This window comes from Trachinotus anak, unplaced genomic scaffold (genome assembly GCF_046630095.1).
Source record: "Trachinotus anak isolate AG129_WGS33_773 ecotype Australia unplaced genomic scaffold, CSIRO_AGI_Tana_v1 ptg000001l, whole genome shotgun sequence".
In the NCBI taxonomy this organism is placed as follows: Eukaryota; Metazoa; Chordata; class Actinopteri; order Carangiformes; family Carangidae; genus Trachinotus; species Trachinotus anak.
Window position 1 is genome coordinate 17,995,480 of NW_027273852.1, and position 23,377 is coordinate 18,018,856.

Sequence of the window (23,377 nt, forward strand, 5' to 3'; positions counted from 1 at the left end):
CATTGGGATATTCTCCTAATACCTGTATATTGTTATATATTGTAAGTTGTACAGATGTGTGATGTTCCCTAAATCTTCCCTGCATTAAAACAGAATTGCTGTCCATGTAATTTACCTTGAGTATAAAGTTGTGATACAAAAACAAAAGACAGACTTCTGCTACATCTACATCCTGTTTTCGCCTGATATTAACAAATGCAGAGAAGAGCAACAAACCATCTTCATCACCCTCAGCAGGTGTTTATTAAACCACAACCACTGGCAGCATTTCAAACTACAGTGTATGTATTTATCTGTTGCATTCCTTACAGTAAAACCAAAAGAAGTTTGTTGGTTTCATCATTAGTGCCTCCGCCCCCCTCCAATCCAAAAGCAAAAACACTTTCATGATTCACTTGCTAAATCTGCCACCGACCCTCAGCTTTCCTGGGACACTCTCGCACCTGCACACTCTGGGATGAATACACATCGAATGTCATTTCCAAATCATGGAAAGTGCTTGCATGTATCGTGTTTCCTCTGACACGACAGGGACATGAGTTCATCTTTGACTTGGTCATGATGCAGTCCCAGGTTCTTGTTCAGTAGCGAGTCCTGTTCAGTGGGTCGTCCTCAGTGCTGCCCTCTGCTGCCACAGTTAGAGTTTGGAGAACTGGATGAGGTTCCTGTTGATTTCAGCCACGTTCCTGCAGCCTGAATGAAATAAACACAGAGTTGCACTCTTTGTTTTTGTTGAGACACATTGTTTTGAACCAAAATATATTAGAACGGCTACACTGATCACTCACCTGATAGAGCCATGGACAGACGGAACTCATCGTTTAAGATTTGCAGCACTTCCCTCACTCCTTCCTCCCCCTGAAACATCACACAGGGACCATAATTACCATAAAAGACAAAAATACAATCTGCAATCCTATAATCTATCTATAAAATCAATGTGCATCAAACTTTACACTTAAAGATGTTGTTGTATCATTTGTCATTCATTTACTTTTTTACTACCAAAGACAGAGAAAGACTAGAGGTCTTATTGTTATAGATTTTGTCTCCAAAAGGAATCAAAATCTTGTCTTTATGGACTTCAAAGAACATAACAGCTCTATATGTTGCAAACAGTTACAACATTGTTTAAGTCAGGAACATTTTAAACCATGTAAATCTTAGACCAAGGCCTTTGATTGTTAAACTTTAGCGGTCAAAGACAGTGGTTAGTATGTGAAGCTTGTACACGTGGGTCAGAATCTAAACAAGAGAAGAAAAATGTCAGTATAGGCAGATAACTGTAAGTCATTATATTTGAATGAAAAGAAAAACTTTAACGTGGCTGTAATCAATCTCACACACACATGCACACACACACACACAGAGTATCACACGCAGTCATAACAGTGCTGCTGTCGTACCTTGTATGCAAGGCCCCACACTGCTGGACGGCCAATGAAAACACACTTGGCTCCCAAGGCCAGCGCTTTCAATACATCACTTCCTGTCCTGATGCCTCCGTCCAGATAGACCTCAATCCTGCCCTGCACCGTGTCCACGATCTCAGACAGCGCGTCAATCTGTTAGCAGCAGAGGTCAAGCTTTAACAAGGCCATTATAGTTTATAGAAGCAGTGCTCAGTCTGGTTCGGGTAGAGCCTTTTCACTGAGCCAAAGTTGAATCCTGGATGTAACCACAGGCTGAGCAACATTTCTCTGTTGTATTTTGAAAGAGGATTATTACCAAAGCACTGATGTTAACTAACAACCTCCTGATTTCTCTGAGGAAAACTGTGGATACCTCAAAAACATAACATATTAATATTATCTGCTACTCAAATACTATTACTACAAGACCCACTGTTACTACCAACATTAAAAGGAATAGTTTGACATTTTGAAAAGTATGCGTCTTTGCTTTAGAGCTTGATGAAAAGATTGATACTGCTCTCATGTTGGTGCACTAAATATGAAGCTGGAACAAGGAGATGATTAGTATAGATTAGCATGAGGAATAGCTAAGCATAAAGAGCAGTAACTTTCTACAGTTGCTTTTACTAGTAAGGGAGAGCTACTGCTGCTACTGTGCAGTAATGTTACTAGTAGTTCTACTTTTAATAAGTGTACAGCTGCTACCACATGAGTACTGGTACATCTGCTGTGGCTGCTCATGTCTGTATTGATTAATACAACTACTACTTCTTCTTGTGCTACAACTTCTATCACTAGGCTGTGTCATTCCTGTTGCTATCAGACATTGATATAAGACTTGGATCCCCTCTACAAACACATAACACGTTCTTCAATATGATGTAAGAGGTGACATGGTACCGAAGCTGGGCCTCCGTCCAGCTGTCTCCCCCCATGGTTTGACACAATGATGCCCTGGACACCGTGCTCCACGGCCAGCTCAGCGTCCTCCTTGGTCAGGATGCCCTTGATGATAATAGGCAGGCGGGTGATGGACTGCAGCCAGTACACGTCTTTCCAGCTGATGGAGGGGTCCAAGGTGTTGGCTGGGATCCCGTACTCTTCTGGGCCCCCAGTCTCCTGCTTATAGTGAAGTAGTAACAAAACAACTTCCTTAAGTTAAGTTTCCACTTTATATACAAATGTACTCTGGACTACTGCTGTTTCTTGTACTGGTTGTGACAGAGCCTAAACCACTGTTAAAGGGCATATTAGACACTGCTGGTGCTTGGAGTTTGGATATCTCATATATATGGTTTGTGGCCACATTTCACACATCACACAAGTAATTTCTGATGCAGAAAATATGATGAAACTGTTTCAAGCTACAGTATATGCTAACATGGTAAAAAAAAACAACAAAACAAAAACTAGTCTGTCTGTTTTTATCTATATGTATTTGTATTGTTTTTTTTTTATGTGCACTTACCTGGAACACTCCATCAAAGTTCTTGACCTTCAGATGAGGCGGCAGCTTGAACTGGTTGCGGATGTCGTTGCGGCGCTTCCCGGTGTAGGGGACATCGACAGTGAGGACCAAGGCCTTGTAGCCGAGCGCCTCTACTCGGTGCACGATCTGTTCCGACAGCTTCCGGTCCCGGTACACATAAAGCTGGAACCAGCGGTAACCGTTTGGTGCCGCTGCCACAATCTCCTCCACTGAGCAGGTGGAGTAGGTGCTGGTGATGTAGCAGGTGTTGAGAGCCTCTGTGGCTGTGTGGCAGGAAGTTGAGAAATGATTAGTGTGGTCTTAGTTGAGGATCAAACCAGCTTTATGATAAATTAAAAGAGTTATTGGCTTAATTATGTAATGTGTTGTTAGAAAACAAACAAACAAAAAACAACACAGTATCTTTCTTATAGCACAAACTTATTTCAGTTGTATGCTCCCATCTAGTGTTGGCTGTGTATACCAACATTATTATATTGTCTCCAAAAAGCAAGCTTGTCAGGAAGTTTGAAAAACATCCTTTTGCATTATGAAACAACGTCAGGATCTCTTCTAAACAGCCCCATTGGAAAAAGGGTTTATGAGACTTAATGAGGTTTCTAAGCCAAAAGCTTGTGTTGTCTTCTCAACCAGTGCAGGAGCCCTCAAATAGGTTTAAACATTAAAATGTGCAATACTGTAATAAAGCATTTGAACTAAAACAAAGGCTCCTAGACTCCTACACTTCACTTCCACCGGGTATCAGCTCTGCTAGAATGAAGTGACAACCCTTACTGACCCACAAACACAGCCCTCACCCCGAGCTGTGGCCATCTCCCCTTCATGCCAGGCCAGGCAGTGAAAGGCGGTTGGTGCGATACCGACCGGAAAGCTGATCTCTGTGCCCTGCAACGTGGTCCGTGTGTCGCTCACTGATACGTCCCGCAGGATACGAGGCCTCAGGCGGATCCTCAGTGTGAAATACAGATCAACATGTAAACAGGAACATCAAATATAACGGGGAGGGGGTTCAAATCCAGCCAATCAAAACGAAAAAAATACATGGTGATAGGACATTGCTAGGACAGCATGTTTTGACCTGCTAAAGAAGTACAGAGAGTAGGAATGGGCTGTTATCTTTACAGCAACAACTAACTATTATTTTGAGTCATTATTGACTAATGTCCAGATTAATTTGTCAATTAATTGATTAGTCTTTGGTTTATAAAACTTCAGAAAACTGTGAAAATTTGTCATGACAGTTTCAGTAATGTCATCAAATGCTTTGTTTTGTTTGATGAACCATTCATGCAACAAAAATATTCAGTTTACTGTACTGTAGTCACAAGAAACAAAACAAAAAAAAAAGAAAAAATTACTTAAATGATTAATCGATTATCAAAATAGCTGCTGACTAATATCTGTCCATTTACTAATCGATTAATGCAATAATTGTTGCAGTTCTAATGGGCCTATTTTTATGTCACAGTGTCAATATGCACTGTATCAATCTACATAATCAGCTGAGAAGCTGTTGATGGGTAAAATGAACAGACAGTGATATGTGTTTGTGCCTCTCTCACACTGATCCCAAATATCCAAATATCCAAAAGTAAAACAGTCAGGTTAATTGATTTGTAACATTAGTGGCCTGATGGACCACATAATACAGATATTGAAGTGACCTCTGCCATGGTATGAATCTTATAATAATATCTCTAATGGAGGACAAATGTGTGTTGTCTCACACAATGTGGAAGCTTTAAATAGATAGAAAATGATTTAAAAAAAAAATAAAAATACACGACAGCATGCCAAACATTTTACTATTCAAAATATATAATTCTCTAATATTAAATGTAAGTTTTTGCTTAATGTTTCCTTATTTGAGAGAAAAAGTAACCTTACCATGGAACCACACCAACCTGCTGACAAAGCATTACAAAATCTTGTTATCCATTCTTGTCAAATGAAGCCATTCTTTCAAGAGAAATCGGTCTTGAGACAGTAACGTGCTGTTTTTGCTAGACAAGTCATATTTCTTTGAATAAGCACAGACAGGACACCGTGTGATTCTCTTTTCCCTGAGCTCTGACTTAAAATCCTTCCAGGACACAACCCCAACCCTTATTCCTACTGGGGACAATTTCTAACCTGACAACAAATGCACTGGCAAACAAATCCCTAGTAACAGGCTTGTTGTAGCAAAAACATGTATGTACAGATCATTACAGCGAGGAAAAGCAGCCTATAAGTCTTTCTAAAGACATTAGCAAACCTGAGAGGAATGCATGAGAAGACACACAAAGGAAAAGTTCTGACAAGTTAAAAAAATCTTTATCTCTATCATTTATCCTTGTCCCATTGCTAATGCAACTTTCAACACAGTTCCTTAGTCACTACAAGGGTCTGGAGCAACAGAGCAGCACTGGGTAAAATGTAACAGCCTGTTTGCGATTATAAGGCATCACAACCACACATGTAATGTACACACAGAAATCAGTTGCAGCGGTCCAAAGTCCACAAAAACTGTACTTTATGACCTTTTACAGGCTGTGTCCTCATAAGACCTGCAGTTTATTATCAAAACAGTATAAAAATAAATTACATCATTTCCTAGAGGTGAATTTTTATTTTATTCAGCATGTGAGAAAGTGTAAATTAGTTTAGGTAGATTTGTGAGGCTGCGCTTCTGTGGTTATAATGTCAATAAAAAATACTGTTTACCCTCTCTGTGCTGTCTGTAGATGGACTGGCATGTTTGGTACAATAAATAAAAAAAGAAGATGGGTATTTGAACATTATTGATGCACTTAAATTGTGTATTTGTTATGACCTTGAATGTCCGGGTTAAACTTTATTTTTCCCCACTGTACCTTTTGTAAGCCAGCAGATTGTCGTCCCGGGTGCAGCACTCGTCCGCTCCAGCTGCATAATAATCCCAGGTGGCCTTTGAGAGATGCTCTTTAGCATACTCCTCAAAATCTGTCAGGCATACCATAGCCATCTCTGCACAGGGACCTCCCTCTCTGTGGGGGAACACAGATCATACATTTTCATATTGGCATATACAGTGAAACAGCAGAAAAGGAAACGGATAAACAACATAATGTATTTCAACACACAGGATTTCACCATATGCACAGACCATATGAATATAACTGGCTAAAGATACAGATGTTGATCCAAAATATCTCTTTATAATATCCAGCATATCTCTTTATCTCTCTGTATTTATTTCCTGTTTTTGCCAGTCAGCTCACATTCAGTGTCATCTGGAAACAGGATTTGTCACCTCGCATGTGAGACAAACAGATGCAGGCGCCAACAACAAAGAGGCATTTAAGCTTGAAAAAGTGTAAGTGCAGGAAGTTACGGCTTCAAGACTTACCACAAATGACTGATCTGTCATAAACAAGGTCCCTCGCTCTCATATGACACAGCCTCCGTGGAGGACTGAAGTTGCAACATCACTGCTCAAACTGAAAATCCCCTCGATCAGCAAATGTAGTGCAAAGTCCACAAATCAACAGTCAAGCTTCCGCGTGTTGACATCTGAGCAACTGAAATGGCTGTTTACTTTTTAAAAACAGGTTTAAATCCTTGTGTCTGTGTCGGTCCTTGTGCCCACAGTGTTGCCTTTGTGTCAGTCAGAATCAAACTTTCATGGAGCCACTATAAAAGCCACTGACAGCATATGTGACCTGAGGGCGACCCCTGCTCTTATTGTGTTTACACAAGCTGGAAATGTGCTGATGGTGACTGCAACTATAGTGAGGACAAGAGGCGTCTGACACAGTGCTCTGCAGTCCAGATGGTACTTACAGTAGTGCATGTGGGCATACACATTTACACGCTGTGTACACACAATCCTACATGTTAACACATACATCCAGGGAACACTGCTGTTGTCATGTAACAGTTTAAAATATTATATACATGAAAGCCCTTAGTAAACACTGCTGAGTAATGTTCATTGAGGACTTAATAAAAAAAAATTAACCACAGATTGTCTATACAGATGCTGAAATTGTGAGGTATAGCCAGTGCTGGAAGAAGTATTCAGATCTGTGCTGAAGTAAATAGTACAATACCAAACTGTATAAATAAAAAAATTACAAATAAAAGAATAATTGCATCATATTTTATATGCAGATTTCATGTGATATACAGTGAAGTACAAAATAAGTATATATAATATATAAATTAAGAAAATCATAAATTTATTTCAGTATAAATACTTTACTTTTACCTATTTAAATGACTATCAACAACTGAAGCTTTGAGGACACAGGAGGCATGGCCCTTGTTTTCTGAGGATATTTGGGGACCTGTGGTGCAGTTTACATTTTATAATTTACAGTAACACATAGTGGAGACATACCATGTTTTTTTTGTTTTTTTTTTCTAAAACCAACAGCTGTTTAATTTGACTATTTACAGGCCTAGAGACATTTAGAAGATAAATAAACATAACAATTCAGTAGTTTCCCTCAGGTTTTGCTCACACGAAGTTAAACAAGCTTGTTAAAATCGCCCTTTGTTGAATTTGAGCTTCAGACATACCTGTTTCAGGTACCTGGTTTTCACAGTCAGCTGATTCAAGCCATCTCTGAGCGGGTGGGAACACAAGGTGAAGTAATGACAGGGGAGGAGGGCAAGTGAAACGCACCCAACACGGATTGACCCCTTCAGGCCCCTGTGACCGCCTAATTAGCTAAACTTCTCACAGCTGCAGGACAGGCACTAATGCGAGCCTAAAATGAACGACCCAGTATTTTACCACAGGTTGTTCCGCCAGTTGGATACGAATCGAGCCGAACAGCAGCCAGTATGCCGAAGACTGCCGAAGAGACTGTATGAGGTGTCTCGGACCTTCGGGCCTCTCCGGATTCGTTCACTTCCGGTTCGTCTGCTAGCTTGTGGATATTACTCCTGACCCTGCTACCTACGGACCTTAGAGTGAGTCACTGCTGCAATAATTCAATAATCAATAATGTCAATAATTGTTTAGCATTTTGGTTTGAATACATCTATTGTTTATTTTCTTAAGTTCACAAGTTATAAGCTTTATGTAGTTTGGAGGCTAGTGAAGTATACTGTGGCACTCAAAACATCAGCCTCCTGGAAAACTCCAAACATTACATACATCTAGAGCTCCACACCCGGTATACCTTTTAGTTTTTAGTCTTACTTCTTTTTGTTTAATCTAGTTCACTGTTTTAGTTTTTAGTGCAAAATCGTTTGCATTTAAGCTAATGGTTGAGGCAACATCCATTTTTATCGTCAGTTGCCTAACAACCAAGGTTACAAGATGTCAGGCCTTGAATGCTGAGCTCATGTGTAGTTACTAAAAATGTATACATTAAAAATCTGTGGCCTGTGGCACAAATCCACACAATATATAAACAGAGGCTCAATTCTTAAAGTTAAAAGAACACAAGACAAAAGTTAACTAACTTTACTATTTTGTACTAACAAGAAATGGCACAGGAAATCCCTTAACTGACATCAGTGTACCCGCGACTGGGAAATAATAAAGACCAAGTAACATGTTTTGCCTAAGATCTAATAACTTATTAATTATGTTTGTTTGTTTGTTTTTTTTAGTCACAGTCACAGTCCATAGTGTTTTGGACACAGCAAGTGTGAGTGATGATTGGATCAGTAGGTGTAATTTCTGTCACAGCTGACAGTAATCACTGACATAATTACATATTTGACTGGACGCACCCTCCTTTACAAGTCCTTAAAAAGACAAAAACTACTTGCCATATTTATATTTAGAAGTACAAACTAACTGGATGTACCTGAACATAGTGAGTTTTTATATTAAAGTGAAGTAAATTCTACAAATAGCCCCTAAGGCTAATATTTTAGTAAGTATTTTGTGTAGGCCTGAGGTTTCTTGAAGAAGAGCACGTTCCCCTCTCAGGTTATTCCACAGTTCTGAGGTAGTGTTGAAATAATTAATCAGTTGTCATAAAAATAGTAGTATATCAGTCAAAAAACACTGGCTCCGGCTTTTCAAGTGTGGGAACTTACTTTTATTAGCTTTATTGTAATTTGAGTCGTTTTAGATTTAGGAGTTACCAAACTATTTAGACATCCCACATTAAGCTTCTGGACATCATTTGTTGCTGTTCTTATTTTACGTGAAATGCAAAGATAGTAATGCAAGGTATCAACCTCAGGCATGATGCCTTTAGAATGGAAAGTGTAGCTCTATTCCTACGTATACCTCAATGAGCTGGATTTTTTATGTGTAAACTCTACAGAGGATTTGCTGAGCAAGCACCTTATTCCTGTTGATGGTGCAGTGGGGCCCTGGAACAGTTGTATTACGACAATAAGATACAGGTTCAACAAGTTTTGCTTCTTTAGTTTCTGTAAATATAAATAAATAAATAAGTTGGTTAACATTAAGATATGAAATGATAAAGTCACAGAACACATCAACCTAATGTTTATGCAGGGCCTATAAAATCTATAGTTTTTGAAGTGTTAAGGCTTTAATTTCAGGGTTTATATTCTTTCAGGCTGTTATTCTGGTTGATAAAGAAAAATGTAAATTAATTTATTACTGGGGAAAAAACTATAGATAAGTTAATGAACATTTAAAAAACAACCAAAATTCAGCAGCAACAAGGTATATAACACAAGAAAAATAAAGAATATTGTGGGGAAATTAACAATACATTTCCTTTTTTGTAATTAATGATTGGATATTTTGTTGAATGACTTTTGTAGATAAGGAAATAAATAGTTAACATGGGTTTTTCTGTATTTTCTCTCTGAGCAGATGGACAGTGAATAAACAGAGGGTGGATTTTTCTCCCGTGTTTCCCTGCATACAGTTTACTCACTGATTACAAATGTTCATTCTCTCTCAGCAGAGCGTCCTCTTTCCTGATAGACTCATAACCTGTGAAGAAAGCACAGGGGTCATCATTAATGCTGTTGACAATACTGATAATACTACTACTACTACTACTACTACCACCACTACTACCACCACTACTACCACCATTTCTGCTTCGACTATAATTGCTACTGCTACTACTGCTTCTACTGCCAGTACTAGTGCTGATGGTGCTTTGTACTACTGCTTCAAATATTACACTATGACCACCACAAGCACTGACATTACAGTACTATATTACAAATAGAGATGCCACTACTGTTACAGTTACTGTGCTGCTACTACCACACTTACTGCTACTTATATTATAGACTAAAGGTTTATAGACTACAGGTCCTACCAGCTACTGTTACTGTGGTGTTACTTTCAGTTCATGAATAGAAAATGACCAACACTGCTGCAACCACTACTACGACTACTATTATTACTACTACTACTACTACTACTACTACTACTACTACTACTGCTACAACCACTACTATTAGTGCTACTACTTTCATCTTTATTCTCTTTATATTAAGAACCACAATTGATATAAATGTTGGATTTTTGTGACAAATATGCATTATTAATTATTTCTTATCATGCCAGATAAACTAAACATAAATTAAAGTAATACTATGTTAAATATAATTATTATATTACATTTACAACTAATGGTTATACAAGTAAAGATTTGGAGTCATTTAAAGAATTTATTATTTGTGGTTGCAAAACTAAAACAAAGACAGACAGTTAACGCCTGTAGATCTGATTTAGTACCTGTATTTAAATTTTACTCAAAGGTCAAAGTGAACTTGTTTTTTTTAATTAAGCAAATTATTCTGTAGTACATACAGTTTACAGTCACTGGGGGAAATCTTCAGCTCTGTCGTTTAAGTTTTCAAATATGAACACTTGAGGGCAGTGCAATACTGAATGAATGAAAGTCCACTCTTAAAGCTCCATTCAACATCTGTTAAGCGGGTAAACACGAGCAGACTTTCACTTAATGCATTTGTGTCAGTGGTGCAAACTACACACTCAGTGTCTCTATAGAAAAACTATAAATGACCTCTGATGTCACACCCGGTACCGTTGTAAACATGTTTACACACTCTACAACACTGTTCAAACACACTTCCTGAGCTCTGTTGGCCTTGTAAGGTTAAACTAAAATGTATTTGTGTTGATATTGATAATCTTAGTTTTACTGTATTCTGTTTTTTTTGTTTTACTTAAGAAATATTAAGAATAAATGCTTATGTGAGCTCTTGACTATAGTTCTAATTATAAAAAAGTGACATACCATATGTAGAAAAATCTGTTTATATCTATATGATTGCTATGACTTATTATTTTTCTGACTGGAGTATGTGAAGTAATTGTTTCTTTGGGTTTATTTTTTTTCCCGTGTGGCTGGACGTGTGTGATGAATGTGAGCCTCTGTCCTGTGTAGGCTGTGAAAGGTGTCGGCCATTTAGACCCATTGAATGGCTGCTGAGAGCACATTGTCCAGGTGAGTTTCTAGAATACCTGGTGTTTGGTCTTTAGTGTAGACCGCTAAACAGGGTTAAGATTTAGCCAGCCTCTGTTATAGATGATGTGTCTATGTCACACTGGCCTGCTTCTGTATCACTGGTTAGGAGTGCTGCCCATCACCAGCACATGAACACATCCTGACAACTTGTTGCTTTCATTAATTTATGTGGTGGAAAAACCAGAGTATGATTTGGATAAACAACTGGAAAATGTAGAATCCAGTATTTACACCCAGGGTGAATAAATACAGCTACTGAAGTGGATAAAATCAGTGTCTTACCTTCACCTGAGCTGCTTGGCCGGCGTACACTACGTGTGAGTTCCCGTCTCATGTGACGGGGTCGTGTCAAAGGCCCCCCACTCCCACCCCCCCCGAATTCTGCCTTCCCCCACCCCTCTCCCCCTCACAGTGTCATGCTCCTCCCACAGTGGCTCAACCCCAGCTAAGCCTCTCGTCAGCACTCTGGGCCCCGGCCTCTCTTTGTGCCAAAAACCACCAAAAGCTTGTTCGGGTCAATTGTTTGTCAGAGCAAAAAACACCTCCTGTTCTCCTTCTGTCCTTTCTTCCTTATTTCCTCCCTTCCTTCCATCTTGATCCATCCTCCTTCATCCCTCCTTTATTTCATCTGTCCTTTCTTCCTTTGTTTCTCCCTCATGTATTCTCCTCATCCTTCCTCCTTCCTTTCTTTCATTCCTTTATTGTTTCCTCTTTAGATTATCCTTCTTTCTGCCACTCTCTCCTTCCCTCCTTTCCTCCCTCCTCTTTCCTCCCTTGTTTTAGTTTCCTTCCTGCAGTCCTCTGGCCTTTTCTCCCTGTGTTTTGAATATTCATGAAGGCCTTTATGTGGGTGAATGAGTATCTGTCCAAAGCAAATGAAGTGCTCGTCCTAGTTAATCTTAGTTAATCTTCATCGCTCAGGTAAACGAAAGCAGCCAAGTTAAGGGCAGCTTTTACTTTGGCTGCTCATTATCTGTGTCCTTCAAGATTATGCTGCAAAAGCCTGCAGTTACATATTAGTCCTAAGTACAGGTGTTAGCACCAGCTAGCCTTAGCTGCGAATAGATTTTATCCAGCTCTGATCAAATACGTATACGAAACAAAAGCAAGAAAAACAAAGCAAAAAACTACATTACGACATGCCAGGCCTCTTTCTGGAAATGTCAAACCTGGAGTGTGGACTTTGACAGGTGTTTTGAGGCTCTTTACTTATATAACACAGATGTCCCAAACTTTGATATCATGAGCTTGTTATGTTAGGATCCCCACCCATAAGTAATGGATTGATCTTAATGTCACAGTGTCTCAGCTCACCGTGGACGAAACAAAATGCCTTGAGAAGTTGTTCAAGCGTTTTAAAACAGCAGTGGGGTGCAGCGATACTAAATTAGATTCTCTCGCTCTTATTTCATTACAGTTTTGAATTGAATTGACTCTTTGTAAATGTAATATCTTTGGTAACAAAACCTGGCTTCTTAAGACATGTCTGTCATTCTGTGTGTGTCTCTGAATTTATGTGTTTTATTTTGACTTTAACACTAAAGGCTGTGAAGGTGGAGCCATGGGCTAAATCTGACGAGTTGGACCTCAACTGGGAGGTATGGGTGTTATCTGCACCGAGAGGAGGTGCAAATTGTGTTAATCCACAGCTGGCCTCGATGCCTAATACCGCGGAGTTAGATCTGGCTCTGGGGCCGTCGTTTTGGAGGTACTGGACGTTCAGCTGAGTGGAAAACCTTTTCCACATGCTGGTTGAGGCTCTGCCCCGAGGCTGCGGCCTAGCACGCCGCAGCACATGTGTGTTGAATTGTCAAGGTGTTATCGTGCCCTGGCGAGGCTCTGAGCTCCTCCACCTCTGTCTCTCTCAGGTTTATTATCAGACTAAATACAGCCAAGTCCACAGACATGGGTAGCAAATCCATGCAGCAAGACCTGGGGGGGGGCAGCAAAGGATTGTTGACAGAAAAGACACCACCTACTGTGGGCCACACTCATTAAAAAACTGTTGGTCAGCAGGTTTCCCACATAAGTTAAGACAAAGGAGCTATAAAATGGCAAAATGATTAAACAAGACAAACAGCGAACAATAACAGGTTGAAGGGGCCAAGGACAAGACCTCTGTGATCTTAGACGGAGGCTCTCAGGACAGATGGTGTCATTATGTTGTATTGATTGATTGATTGTGAAGCTCTCTGAGATAATGTGGGCCACATAAATAAAATTGACTTGACTTACTATAAATCAATTTTTATTAAATGAGTGAATTAAAATACAACATTCAACTAAACAGGTAAAGTGAAAAACACGGGGTGTTATGGTCGGTAAAAAACTGTTAAAGATTAAAGTTTTAATTATTAAAATGTAAATGGAAACTTTAGAAAATTACATTAATTGTTGGTGGCTGCAAGACTACGACAAGTGACTTAGTCATATAAATCCATGATATCATGGCTTAAAAATAGCCAGAGACAAACATCTTAAGAATGAGTTGTAACTGTGTGTCAACCTCTCGGACCTAAACAAGAGGGAAACTCAACAATTTGCATCAGATATCGATTTCCTTGTTTTGTGAATTTTCTTGTTATTATTATCAATATTGTGTAACATGAGAATAAAATAGATTTCTTTATTAGCTGAAGTTTATCAGTGTCAATGTGAAATATCATCAGACCACTGGCTGTATTGGATTTGGTTTATTATAAAGTCAGAATAAATCTTACAGTTGTAATGTTCTCTTTATTTACATTTTTTGTTCAGAGCAATTCACACAACAGAAGAAGTTTTCAGCTCAGCACACAATGGATATTACACTTTCTCCTAACCTCTTAACTTAGTTTGGATGTCGTTTTATACAGTTTTATACTACAGTATTTTAGTTCTTTTTTTTATACAACAGCTGGCATAGAAAAGCTCTTCTTCTATTTTCAGGAGTGTGTAGTTAGTATGTCTGTGTGTCAGTGGAAAGCAATGTTCAGAGTGCCAAAACAAAGGCAAAGGAGTCAACACATCAGTGGCTGTAAATATCATGTAGCAGCTAAGTGATGGATGTCCAGAGCATTTGATGTCTGGGAGAGATCTGAGCGTAACTTCTCAGTCTGCAGTCACGCCATATCAGACTCTTATGATTCAATCCATACACACAGGCAGTGGATGATCTGCTCGCATCTACCACGGGGTGGTGGAGTTGTGTGAAAGTATAATGAAAGTATTATTTGTGCTCAGTTTTTCCCCCAGAGTGAGAGGAGGGGCATGTCATCATTTAAGTGAAGGATTCATTCCTCCCTGAAGTGTGCTTAAAGCTATGAAAACTCGACTGTGACGACTCTGTGGGTGCATTAAGACGTTAACTTTCACTGCACATAAACGCCATTTCCTCTCCACTCTGTCTTTCTGTAGCTGGGTTAAGTCTTGCTTTTTGTGGTAAATATCACAGTGATCTCTTTATTCCTATGTACAGAGATTGTTTGGAGTCCTGTCCAATGCATTTATGTGATAGCAACCTCATGTCTTCAAATGCAAATGCATTGCTCCGTGCAGAACTCAAGAAAACACAAGTCAGTGTTTTCCAGGAAAGGGCTAGTTGGACATGACATGAGACAGGAGGTAAAAGGACTTGTTGAAAACTAAGAGTGAGGGAGTCAGTGTGATGAGAGGAGACATTTAACTTACTTCAGTCAACTTTTATGTCATTTCCATCTCTTAACAACAGATTTTTCTAAGTTGCTCCTCTTTAAGCACGACTGGAAACTCTACCCTGACTTTAGTTATTGTATTGTTTAAATCTGATCTTATATAAGTGGATGAAAGTGGCACAGCCAGTGTTCATACAATTTATTTCCAAAACATAATGTGTATCTTGACATGAGGCTCATTTGGCCGAATTTCATGAGGCTCCATTTGATTTATGATCAGGAGATGTTTATTCATGCATCACCTAAACTGACTTTGACTTTGGATGTAGCTTAGCATTTTTAATAATGTATTTATATACATTTATTAGGAGGAACCCCTTAGATTAGAAACCCCTGGAGATAAACCATCTCATTTTCTAGGGGCTCCTTTAATAATGTATTTTCTTGTAAACATACATACCTACCTGACCTAAATAACCTTTCTGACTACTGTCTGACTTCTTTGTACAGGTTGTTGTGCACAAAATTGCATAGTTGCCTGCTGATGTGTGTGAAGTCATGTGTTGTGGTAGCTCAGTATGCATAGTTAGTTTGTTTCATCCTTTAAGGTGATTGATGAAACAACCAGATGCTTAGGGCTATTCGGTTGGTAGACCAGTGGTCAGTGTAACATTATGTGAACTGAATCGAAACGCAGGTAGGTGACTGGAGGCTTCACCTCACATTCTGCTCATGTCTTATAATCGGGGCTGATTGATCACAGTGGCAAAAAGAAGATGGCCAAGAGCGTTTGAATACAGGAGGCAGAAGGCCTGAGGCAGAGACAAAGCCATGATCACTGAGTTCAGGATCAGGTGACAGGACAGCTCACTGAGGTATGAAATACTTCTTAAATTGTCTATTATCAATATTTTATATGTATCAGTGCAGAATTCCAGTAGCAGATGGGAATATTTCATTGTGTGTAAAATGTAACCATGGAGCAGGAAACATTTTTTTAGAGTCTTTAGAGTTTTGAAGTCTGCTAAAGTCTGGTTGAATGTTTTGTAGATGGCAACAACATGTGTTTGTGGACATGATGTTTTCAGCTGTAATCAGACCAACCAACACATCAAAGTGTTCACGAAGAAAGGAGGCTCTGCTCGGAGGAAAATCAGCCTAACTTTGCCCCCAGTTGCACAGGTATGTTTTGTTATTGGTAGAAAATGTTGTGGAACTATAAGTTTATATTGCTTAGTCTGTTTCAACAGGTACAGGGACAAATAAACAGAAACCAATCACATCTGAGAATGCACTCCATTGAGTATAGCATAGTGATTTTATTATTATTTTTTTATTTGCAGTCACTCCTTAGTGACTTGACTGTAGCTGTGACTGTAGGGGTCAGCTGTACTGACAACAGAGCGTTTGCTTCTCAACATACAGCATGATGACTTTTCCCTGATCCACACTAAAACTTCAGGCCTCTGTTTCCAGGTTTATCCAGAAGTGGGTGGTTATCCACCACTGGGTTTGAAAGGTTCAGTGTTTGGATGTGAAGAAGATGCTAAAATAAGGAAGGAAGAGAGGAAGATACTTTACTGGTCTTTCTCTCCCTTCCTTGCTTAATGTGGACATCTGCGGTGGTTACCTTGTTTGATCAGGTAACCATTAATTTCAATGTGATGATGAATTGATCACTGTGTACATATCTGTCTCTGCAGCTGAGATGTTGTTCATTTCATATGCTTATAGAAATGTGAAGTGTAGCATGTGTCACTGCAGTCCTGAGGTATTTCTGTAATTTTATCTCTCCTTAGAATGAAACTGTGAAAGGGGAGAAAGTGGATCCTGAGGCTCTGTATCTACCTGAATGAAGACCTGAATGTCCCCTCAGAGAATACCTGGTTAGTAATTTTAATAATTTAGTTTTTATGCCTATGAAACCAAATCTTGAATAACTAATCGTGTTACTTTGTTATAATTTGTGTGGAGTCAGGTCAGTTTGTTTAAACTATTTTGTCTAAATATACACTCACTCATGTATTTTATTAGAAACACCTGTGCAGTGTGAATGTACTTTTCTCCATTTCACATTTCCTTTTATTCATAGACTTATTAAAGCTGTTTAATGTAAACTTTTAAGGTCACCACCCGATGAAACCATTTTATAATGCTGCAGAGAAAAGTTGCAGCAGTGTAAATGAAACCGATCAGGTGTCAGGTGACTCTTTCTTAGAAAATTTCATCTTACAAAATAATTTATTTATGTTTGTTATGAGTGTATATGAGTACATGAATTGTGTTACAGTGTGTCTGAATGCTAGATGCCAACTTTCTTTTATGGGAACTCTAACTTCTAACTTTGTAACCATGGAAACAACACAGTTTTCACGTAGCTATCCTCAAGATAAATGCTTTCAAGAGGGAGAAACAGCACCCATTTAACTGAACACCATGTTAGTTACACTCTGATCCTGTGAGTGAAGCATGGAGCTGAGAGACACACTGATGTAAAGAGTTGTTGCTATGGAAACAACAGATTGTCTCCTCCTGCCGCATCGGTTTAAACTTTCATGCTGCAGATCAGTCTTTTGCAAGTTGTTGGAAGTTTCAACTTACCTTAAAAAAACACTCCCCAGGAACATTTGAATGCACAAAATATTTCCTCCAGCGCCCCCCATGTCCTCTGAACGCCCCATGAAGCTGTCAGCTTCAGGGACTGTTTGCATGTGTGCTGTTGTCATCCTGTTTCTCTTTGTCTTTCAGCAAAACACAGAATAATCACTTATTTTCTCCAAGAGGAAATAATGTTCCATAATAAAAAAAAAAAAAAAAAAAAAGAAACCCTTTGAAGTTTCGGGGGCACAATCACAACTTGTGTCTAATAACCCGCTTGAAAGTTTGTGTCCTCATGCCTGGCTGTGTGAACCCTTTTACTGGGGTGAATACTTGAACTTGCCGTGGGGACACAAAGACTTTATGGAAATAAAAAGACACATAAAAATCGCATAAAACTCATGGTGTGCAGTTCTTCTACTTAATCGTATGTAATAAATACTCTGGAATGATTCTTTCTGAACATTGAAAATCCAGCAAGCTTTGATTTAAAGTCTCTATGAAATAAGAACGGGGTAACGATGCTCTCCAGCCTGCCCCCTTCACCACTTTCTTGTCTTTCTTCCACGTTTTCTCTCCATTCCAGCTCATCATCTGAAGACTTTTCATGTGTCCTTGAGGCTCATTTGGAAAGCTTCATGTCCAATCAGTTGCTGCTGAAATGTGAATCCACTGTGACATTTTCTCTAATCAGCTCTCTCTGAGCCTCGCTCTCCGTTTCTTACAAATTATGCAAATCACAACGCAATAACCTGCCCAATTAGAATCAAACCAAACTCCTTAATCATTCCTGCGGCTTTTTTTGTTTCCTTCTTCAGGGGAGGGAGAGGACACAGCCAGTACAGCGTACATGGCTGAGGGATGTAACATTGCCAGTATTCAAAGTGGTTGTCTACATCTGCTGGTTGTGTGGAGTCTCTGACCTTCACTGCTTCTCTTGTCTCAAACTGGATGGTGCTGAATAGGGACGGGCAGGTATGCTCATTTATGCGTATACCCATGGCAACATGTACACACATACAAATAATACCAACACACTTGAGCTCAACTGGATGAGTGTGTTGTTCGGGCTGAACTCTTTGTCTTTCAGTTGAAAATGTGCAGCTGCCAGTGATTTAACTTTTGATACAAAAGCATACAAAGGATTTTTACTGTCCACCTTGGAGAACAAGGTTTGGGATTTCTGGGATTTAACGAGTGAAACCTCCATTTCATTTTTATTTTGTAATCTAAAGCAAAGGTACTGTAAAGGAACTGTCGATCATATCAGGTCTGGTTTGTTTCAGAAGTTACAGCACTGGGTTTGACTTTGTGGCTCAAAGGTAGGCCTACGAGATGGAAAATTAGACCTATGATGCTTTGGAAAACATAGTATTAGATCAAACACACATTTTGGTTAAAAACAATAAAATAATATGTAGGCTACAGCAGATTGTTGAAGTCAGATTGTCTGAAGTCTAAACTAGTTTGAACCTTCCCAAAGCACATTTAGCAGTACAGAGTTGATCTCAACTCTAATACAGATCCAACATTTTCCTGATGTTGTAATTAAAAAAAAAAAAAGATGTTTAAGTCTGTGTTTGCCCTAGTTTTGTTCCTGAAAGGGGGGAAAACTTTTTATAAACCCTAGTGGGACACTAAAAGTCTTGGAAACACTGTAACAAATCAATAAAATGGTAAATGGGGAGATGGTTAATGGGCAGTGAGTGAAGGATATCTATTGTACTTGTCAAAATCTGATACTTTAGTTAATTTTAATTCCAATATTAGCTGAAGCATCTGGCAAGTCAAGATATTATTTCAACCAAAGTATGTAATTTGAATTTTAGTAGATTAATAGTATTTAATTTTAACAGTGTTTATATTATTAGCAATACACTTTCCTTCTCAACCACCATCACTTAGAGAGTGTTAGTTCCAGCAGACTGCAATGCACATCTATTAAAAACCCACACTCAAGCACTTTAACGCTGTAACTAATTATCTGTTGATGTAAAAGCAAAAACCAAATAAATATTACAGCTGTGGATACACTCGGCATAATCCGTTCCTTGTGGAATGGCACACAACATTAGGCTACTTTGGAAACACATTATACTGAGTTAATTAAGGGGAAAGAAGAAAACATTTTGTTTCCTCATTTAGGAGAATCGTTTGAGGGTTTGAGGAAATGAGTCAAAAATGGTGAAGGCCACAACACGATGCATTTCCTTCTGCAGAGAGTGAGATTGTTATATGAACACCCACATTTCAGACACTGAGAATAGGACAGAGTCGAGGGAGCATGTAATATGTTAGAATGACTGCTGTGCAGCACTAATCTGTCACAGGATGGACAAAATTGATGAAAATCAGACACCTGATTTGTGACAGCTGCACATAAAGAAAGGCCATCACAATTTCTGAGAGCCCAATCAATCCAAAGACAACTGGAAAAGTATATTTAGCTCAAAGAGCTGAGCGGGAAGTAAATATTTTTACTGGATTTTTCCATTTAATGATATGCAGCAGATGTGGAACGAGGCAAGAGGCGAGAGGCATGGGAATCACTTTACTGACTGACTGCGTCACCGCCAATATGAAAGCTGTGAGAGACGAGAGCAGACTTTCAAGTTAGCATTAAAGAGGTTAAAGGTTAAATATGTTTTACTGGGGCTCTTGTATGTACGAACCCAAGATCCTTCAGCCACGAATAACTGGGATTTACAACAAAAAGACTGCAGTTGTTTTTGTCAAATCTGGGCCTTTGATTGTATGGTTTGGCAGAGGGAACTAAGGATTTGTTATGCATTACAGACAGTATGCTAAACTCTCATTTTCCTTCTCTGATGAAAAACTTGACAAATTGTGGGCTTTTCTCAGGACCAATTGGCTTGGGAAGGGTATACGTGTGCATGCATGTGTTTCCGTGTGTGTGTGTGTGTGTGTGTGTGTGTGTATGTGTGTGTGTGTCAGAATAAGGTCTCTGAATCTCCCCTCCGGCCATCACGAAAAGTTGTCAATCACCTCCTCTTTTAATTCCAAAAAGATGAGCGCTCACATGCTAAAGCTACGCCCCCCTCGCCACAGGCCTTGGCACTGCCTCTGAAGCCTGTTGGCCCCCCCACCCTCACCCCCCCAGCCCACAATAAGGAACCAGGGTGACGGGCACAAAAGGCTAATTTACCAAATGAAAAGTGGCGCCACATTTGTTTTACACATTCTCTGTTTGATTCAACAAAGCATTAAATCCACAAAAATAAGTCATATCAGATAGCAAATGGAAAGCATGAGTATTTTGTGTGTGTGTGTGTGTGTGTGTGTGTGTGTGGTACTCCTCGAAGGATGAAGTGAGAGGCTATGTTGTACTGGTGTCGGCTCTGGGGTGTTTCATTTAAGCACCGTGTCTACACTGCAAAAAAAATCATAAAGTATCAATTTTAAGAAGTCGTTTAATCCAATAGAGAGAGCTGGCGTTTTGCTTTACTGAGGACAAATTCTATTTTTAATGCAAAACACCTTTCTACCGAAGATATCTCTGGGAGTGATCTGATCAAATCTCACTGTTGTTAACTGTGATGAAATAAAATGGCATTATTTCACCTTATTGGCATAATGCAATAAAAATAAAATTTACGCTTGCAATATAAAATAATCTTGTTAATATGATTTTCATCTTTTGCAGGGAGGGGAAAACATCCAAACCAGGAATTCAGGCTCAGTCGCGGCTATAAAAGTCTCCTTCAGCGCCAGCACTACGACTCTGTGAGAACCAGCAGCTCAAAGGACCAAAATGAGACGGAGAGGAGAAGGAAGGAGCTGCTCTGCCACGTCGTCCCCAGAAGACTTTCCAGTGAGACGTGACACATTACATGCACAGTATTTTACTCTAAGTTGAATTTAATTCTCTTTTGATCTTCATTTTTTATTATCATTCCAGACTGGGTTCAAAACAAAATGCTACAGAGGACAAATTAGTTTGATATATACTGGTGGCTGATGGCCAGTTTCATTTTTACCCTCAGTCTTTTGTATTATCCGTCACACTTCTCTTCAAAATAAAAGATGAATATCTGATAGCATGAAGGAAAAAAAAAAGAAAAGTAAAACTTCAATGACCACATCAGATGCACTCAGATGTCAGCTTGTGAAACACTTCTCAGGGGGAGATAGAAAGCGAGAACAGGGTGGTGTTGATAGATTTACAGTACACGCGCAGGAGGGATGTTGTAGACCTCTCCCCTTCTGCACTCTGTGATCGTACCTGCAACGTGGCCGTTGGTCTCTACCTGCCATAACAGTAGGACGCCCACACCTGGCCACCCGGGGTCTCCACTGACAGATGAGGACAAAGACCCTGCAGAGAAAGAGGCTTTGCACGTGGCGTCAGGTTTAACAAGCTGTCACCAGGGTTTAAGGGATCTAGAAATGATGGAGAGTTTGAATGTGTGTGTGAGTACATGAAAGTACTGTACACGTGTGAGCATACGTATGTGTGTGTGGGACACTGCAGAAACACAGGAGGTGCCTGGACCTGTTTCCAGTTAAAAGCAGAAGCCCCCACAACAAAGGTTCTGGCTGGGGGAGTCGTAACGAGGAGAATATCATTTTTCTTTGGCCTCTGTGATCTGCCATTCTTACGTTTCACTTTCAAAGCTCTGCTCGCTGGCAGAAGTCCTCAGCTCCGCATCTCTGATGGAAAGAAGGAACATTGCCCTCCGCCTCTCCTCATCTCCCTTTCCGTCTTCCAAAAAAAAAAAAAAAAAAAAAGAGAGAAGATAGAAAAAAGATGAAATGCCCTTCTTACTTGCCATGGCTGATAAAAGAAGCATGGATGTGTTAGAAGCCATATTTCTCTGTCAGCCCGGCTCTGCGGAGTTCCTGCAGTAATCCTCCGACAGGCTATTTAAGACTTGTGGCTTCCTGGTAAAAATCTCTTCAGGAATCCCCTTCTCCTTCCCACAGAGGGGAAAACTGCAGAATGTCTTATCCTCCACTCCCTGCCAGCAGTTACTGATACACATGAGCAAGGTGGATGTTGTGGAACTGCTTAGGAGAGGACTGTGGTTGCATTGGCAACTTTTTAAAGAAATATATGATTGTTAAAAAACATGGCATTAAAAATGATAAAAACAAATGACAGATCTGTCAACAGCCCTGTGGTACAGATTTATGTAAATTGCTCTGGTTGAAAAAAAAAAAGATCCTACAGAAGGATCATTTGGGTACATTCAGTCCCCTTTCAAATGAAGGATTTTGTAATTTTTACATTTCTTTCTCCCAAATCGACATCTTGGTGGAAATCAGCCAATCACCACTCTTCACCCACAAAAGCCCTTTATTCTCCCTTTAAAAAAAAAATTCACAAATCATCACAAATTTACCGCAGTAAAAGGTCCAATCAATGCACTTGTCCACAACCAAATTATCCCAGCTTCACCCACAATTTTTTAAACCTTTTGTTTTGACTCAAGTAGAAGAATATCTCTTCCTAATTTGGCTTCAGCCTGCATCTGACCTCAGCACCAACCAAGCTGTGTTAATCATTTTGTTATGTTACCAATCAATGAAATTATTTGAATTTGTAATGTGCAGTTCCCCTCAACAGACTGTTTTAGTGTCTTTCAGCTTATTGTTTTGGTTTTACTGTTTCCATACACGTACACAACAACATTTAAAGGTGTAGTATATGTCCACCAATCGGTCACAACAGGTAACTGGTTTTAATTTTGTGGCAGACTTAGTTTGTTTCACTGCCCCCAAGTGGTCACAAAACCAGTTAATGCAGTTGTAGAAATAGAAGTAGAGATAGTCTAATGTCTGTTCTTTAAACTCAGTGAAAGA

General features: G+C 39.4%; 1 protein-coding gene and 1 long non-coding RNA gene across 6 annotated transcripts in view; one reads left to right on the plus strand and one right to left on the minus strand.

The window, feature by feature from the left end:
- Positions 1 to 215: 215 nt before the first annotated feature.
- On the minus strand, positions 216 to 7,777 carry hao2 (hydroxyacid oxidase 2 (long chain)). Of its 5 annotated transcripts, none has more exons than XM_071481836.1 (8): positions 7,450 to 7,777; positions 5,760 to 5,912; positions 3,702 to 3,853; positions 2,884 to 3,167; positions 2,316 to 2,537; positions 1,407 to 1,565; positions 789 to 858; positions 216 to 693 (listed from the first exon to the last, which is right to left on the minus strand). In XM_071481836.1, the coding sequence occupies exons 2-8, from the start codon at positions 5,888 to 5,890 to the stop codon at positions 638 to 640; spliced, it is 1,074 nt and encodes a 357-aa protein (XP_071337937.1). In that variant the 5' UTR covers positions 5,891 to 5,912; positions 7,450 to 7,777; the 3' UTR covers positions 216 to 637. The 5 variants fall into 5 exon arrangements, with proteins under 5 accessions (XP_071337937.1, XP_071337928.1, XP_071337952.1 ...); XM_071481827.1 differs by lacking the exon at positions 7,450 to 7,777 and adding an exon at positions 6,275 to 6,659; XM_071481851.1 differs by lacking the exon at positions 7,450 to 7,777 and adding an exon at positions 6,275 to 6,494 and having other exon boundaries at positions 2,316 to 2,534.
- LOC139623567 (uncharacterized) overlaps positions 7,708 to 23,377 on the plus strand; it is a 37,657-nt gene continuing 21,987 nt past the window's right edge. Inside the window, exons 1-7 of the long non-coding RNA XR_011691550.1 lie at positions 7,708 to 7,845; positions 11,244 to 11,303; positions 15,720 to 16,138; positions 16,433 to 16,599; positions 16,756 to 16,842; positions 18,373 to 18,529; positions 21,219 to 21,386. This is a non-coding gene — a long non-coding RNA (uncharacterized lncRNA). The remainder of the gene's footprint in view (positions 7,846 to 11,243; positions 11,304 to 15,719; positions 16,139 to 16,432; positions 16,600 to 16,755; positions 16,843 to 18,372; positions 18,530 to 21,218; positions 21,387 to 23,377) is intronic.

What these genes read in the sequence shown, in the direction of transcription:
- hao2 (XM_071481836.1), bottom strand. Translation starts at nt 5,890, where the DNA reads ATGGCTATGGTATGCCTGACAGATTTTGAGGAGTATGCTAAAGAGCAT. An exon ending in ACTTTGATGGAGTGTTCCAG is followed by an intron (nt 2,538 to 2,883) that starts GTAAGTGCACAT and finishes CTTCACTATAAG; the next exon opens with CAGGAGACTGGGGGCCCAGA. An exon ending in TGGACGGAGGCCCAGCTTCG is followed by an intron (nt 1,566 to 2,315) that starts GTACCATGTCAC and finishes TGCTGCTAACAG; the next exon opens with ATTGACGCGCTGTCTGAGAT.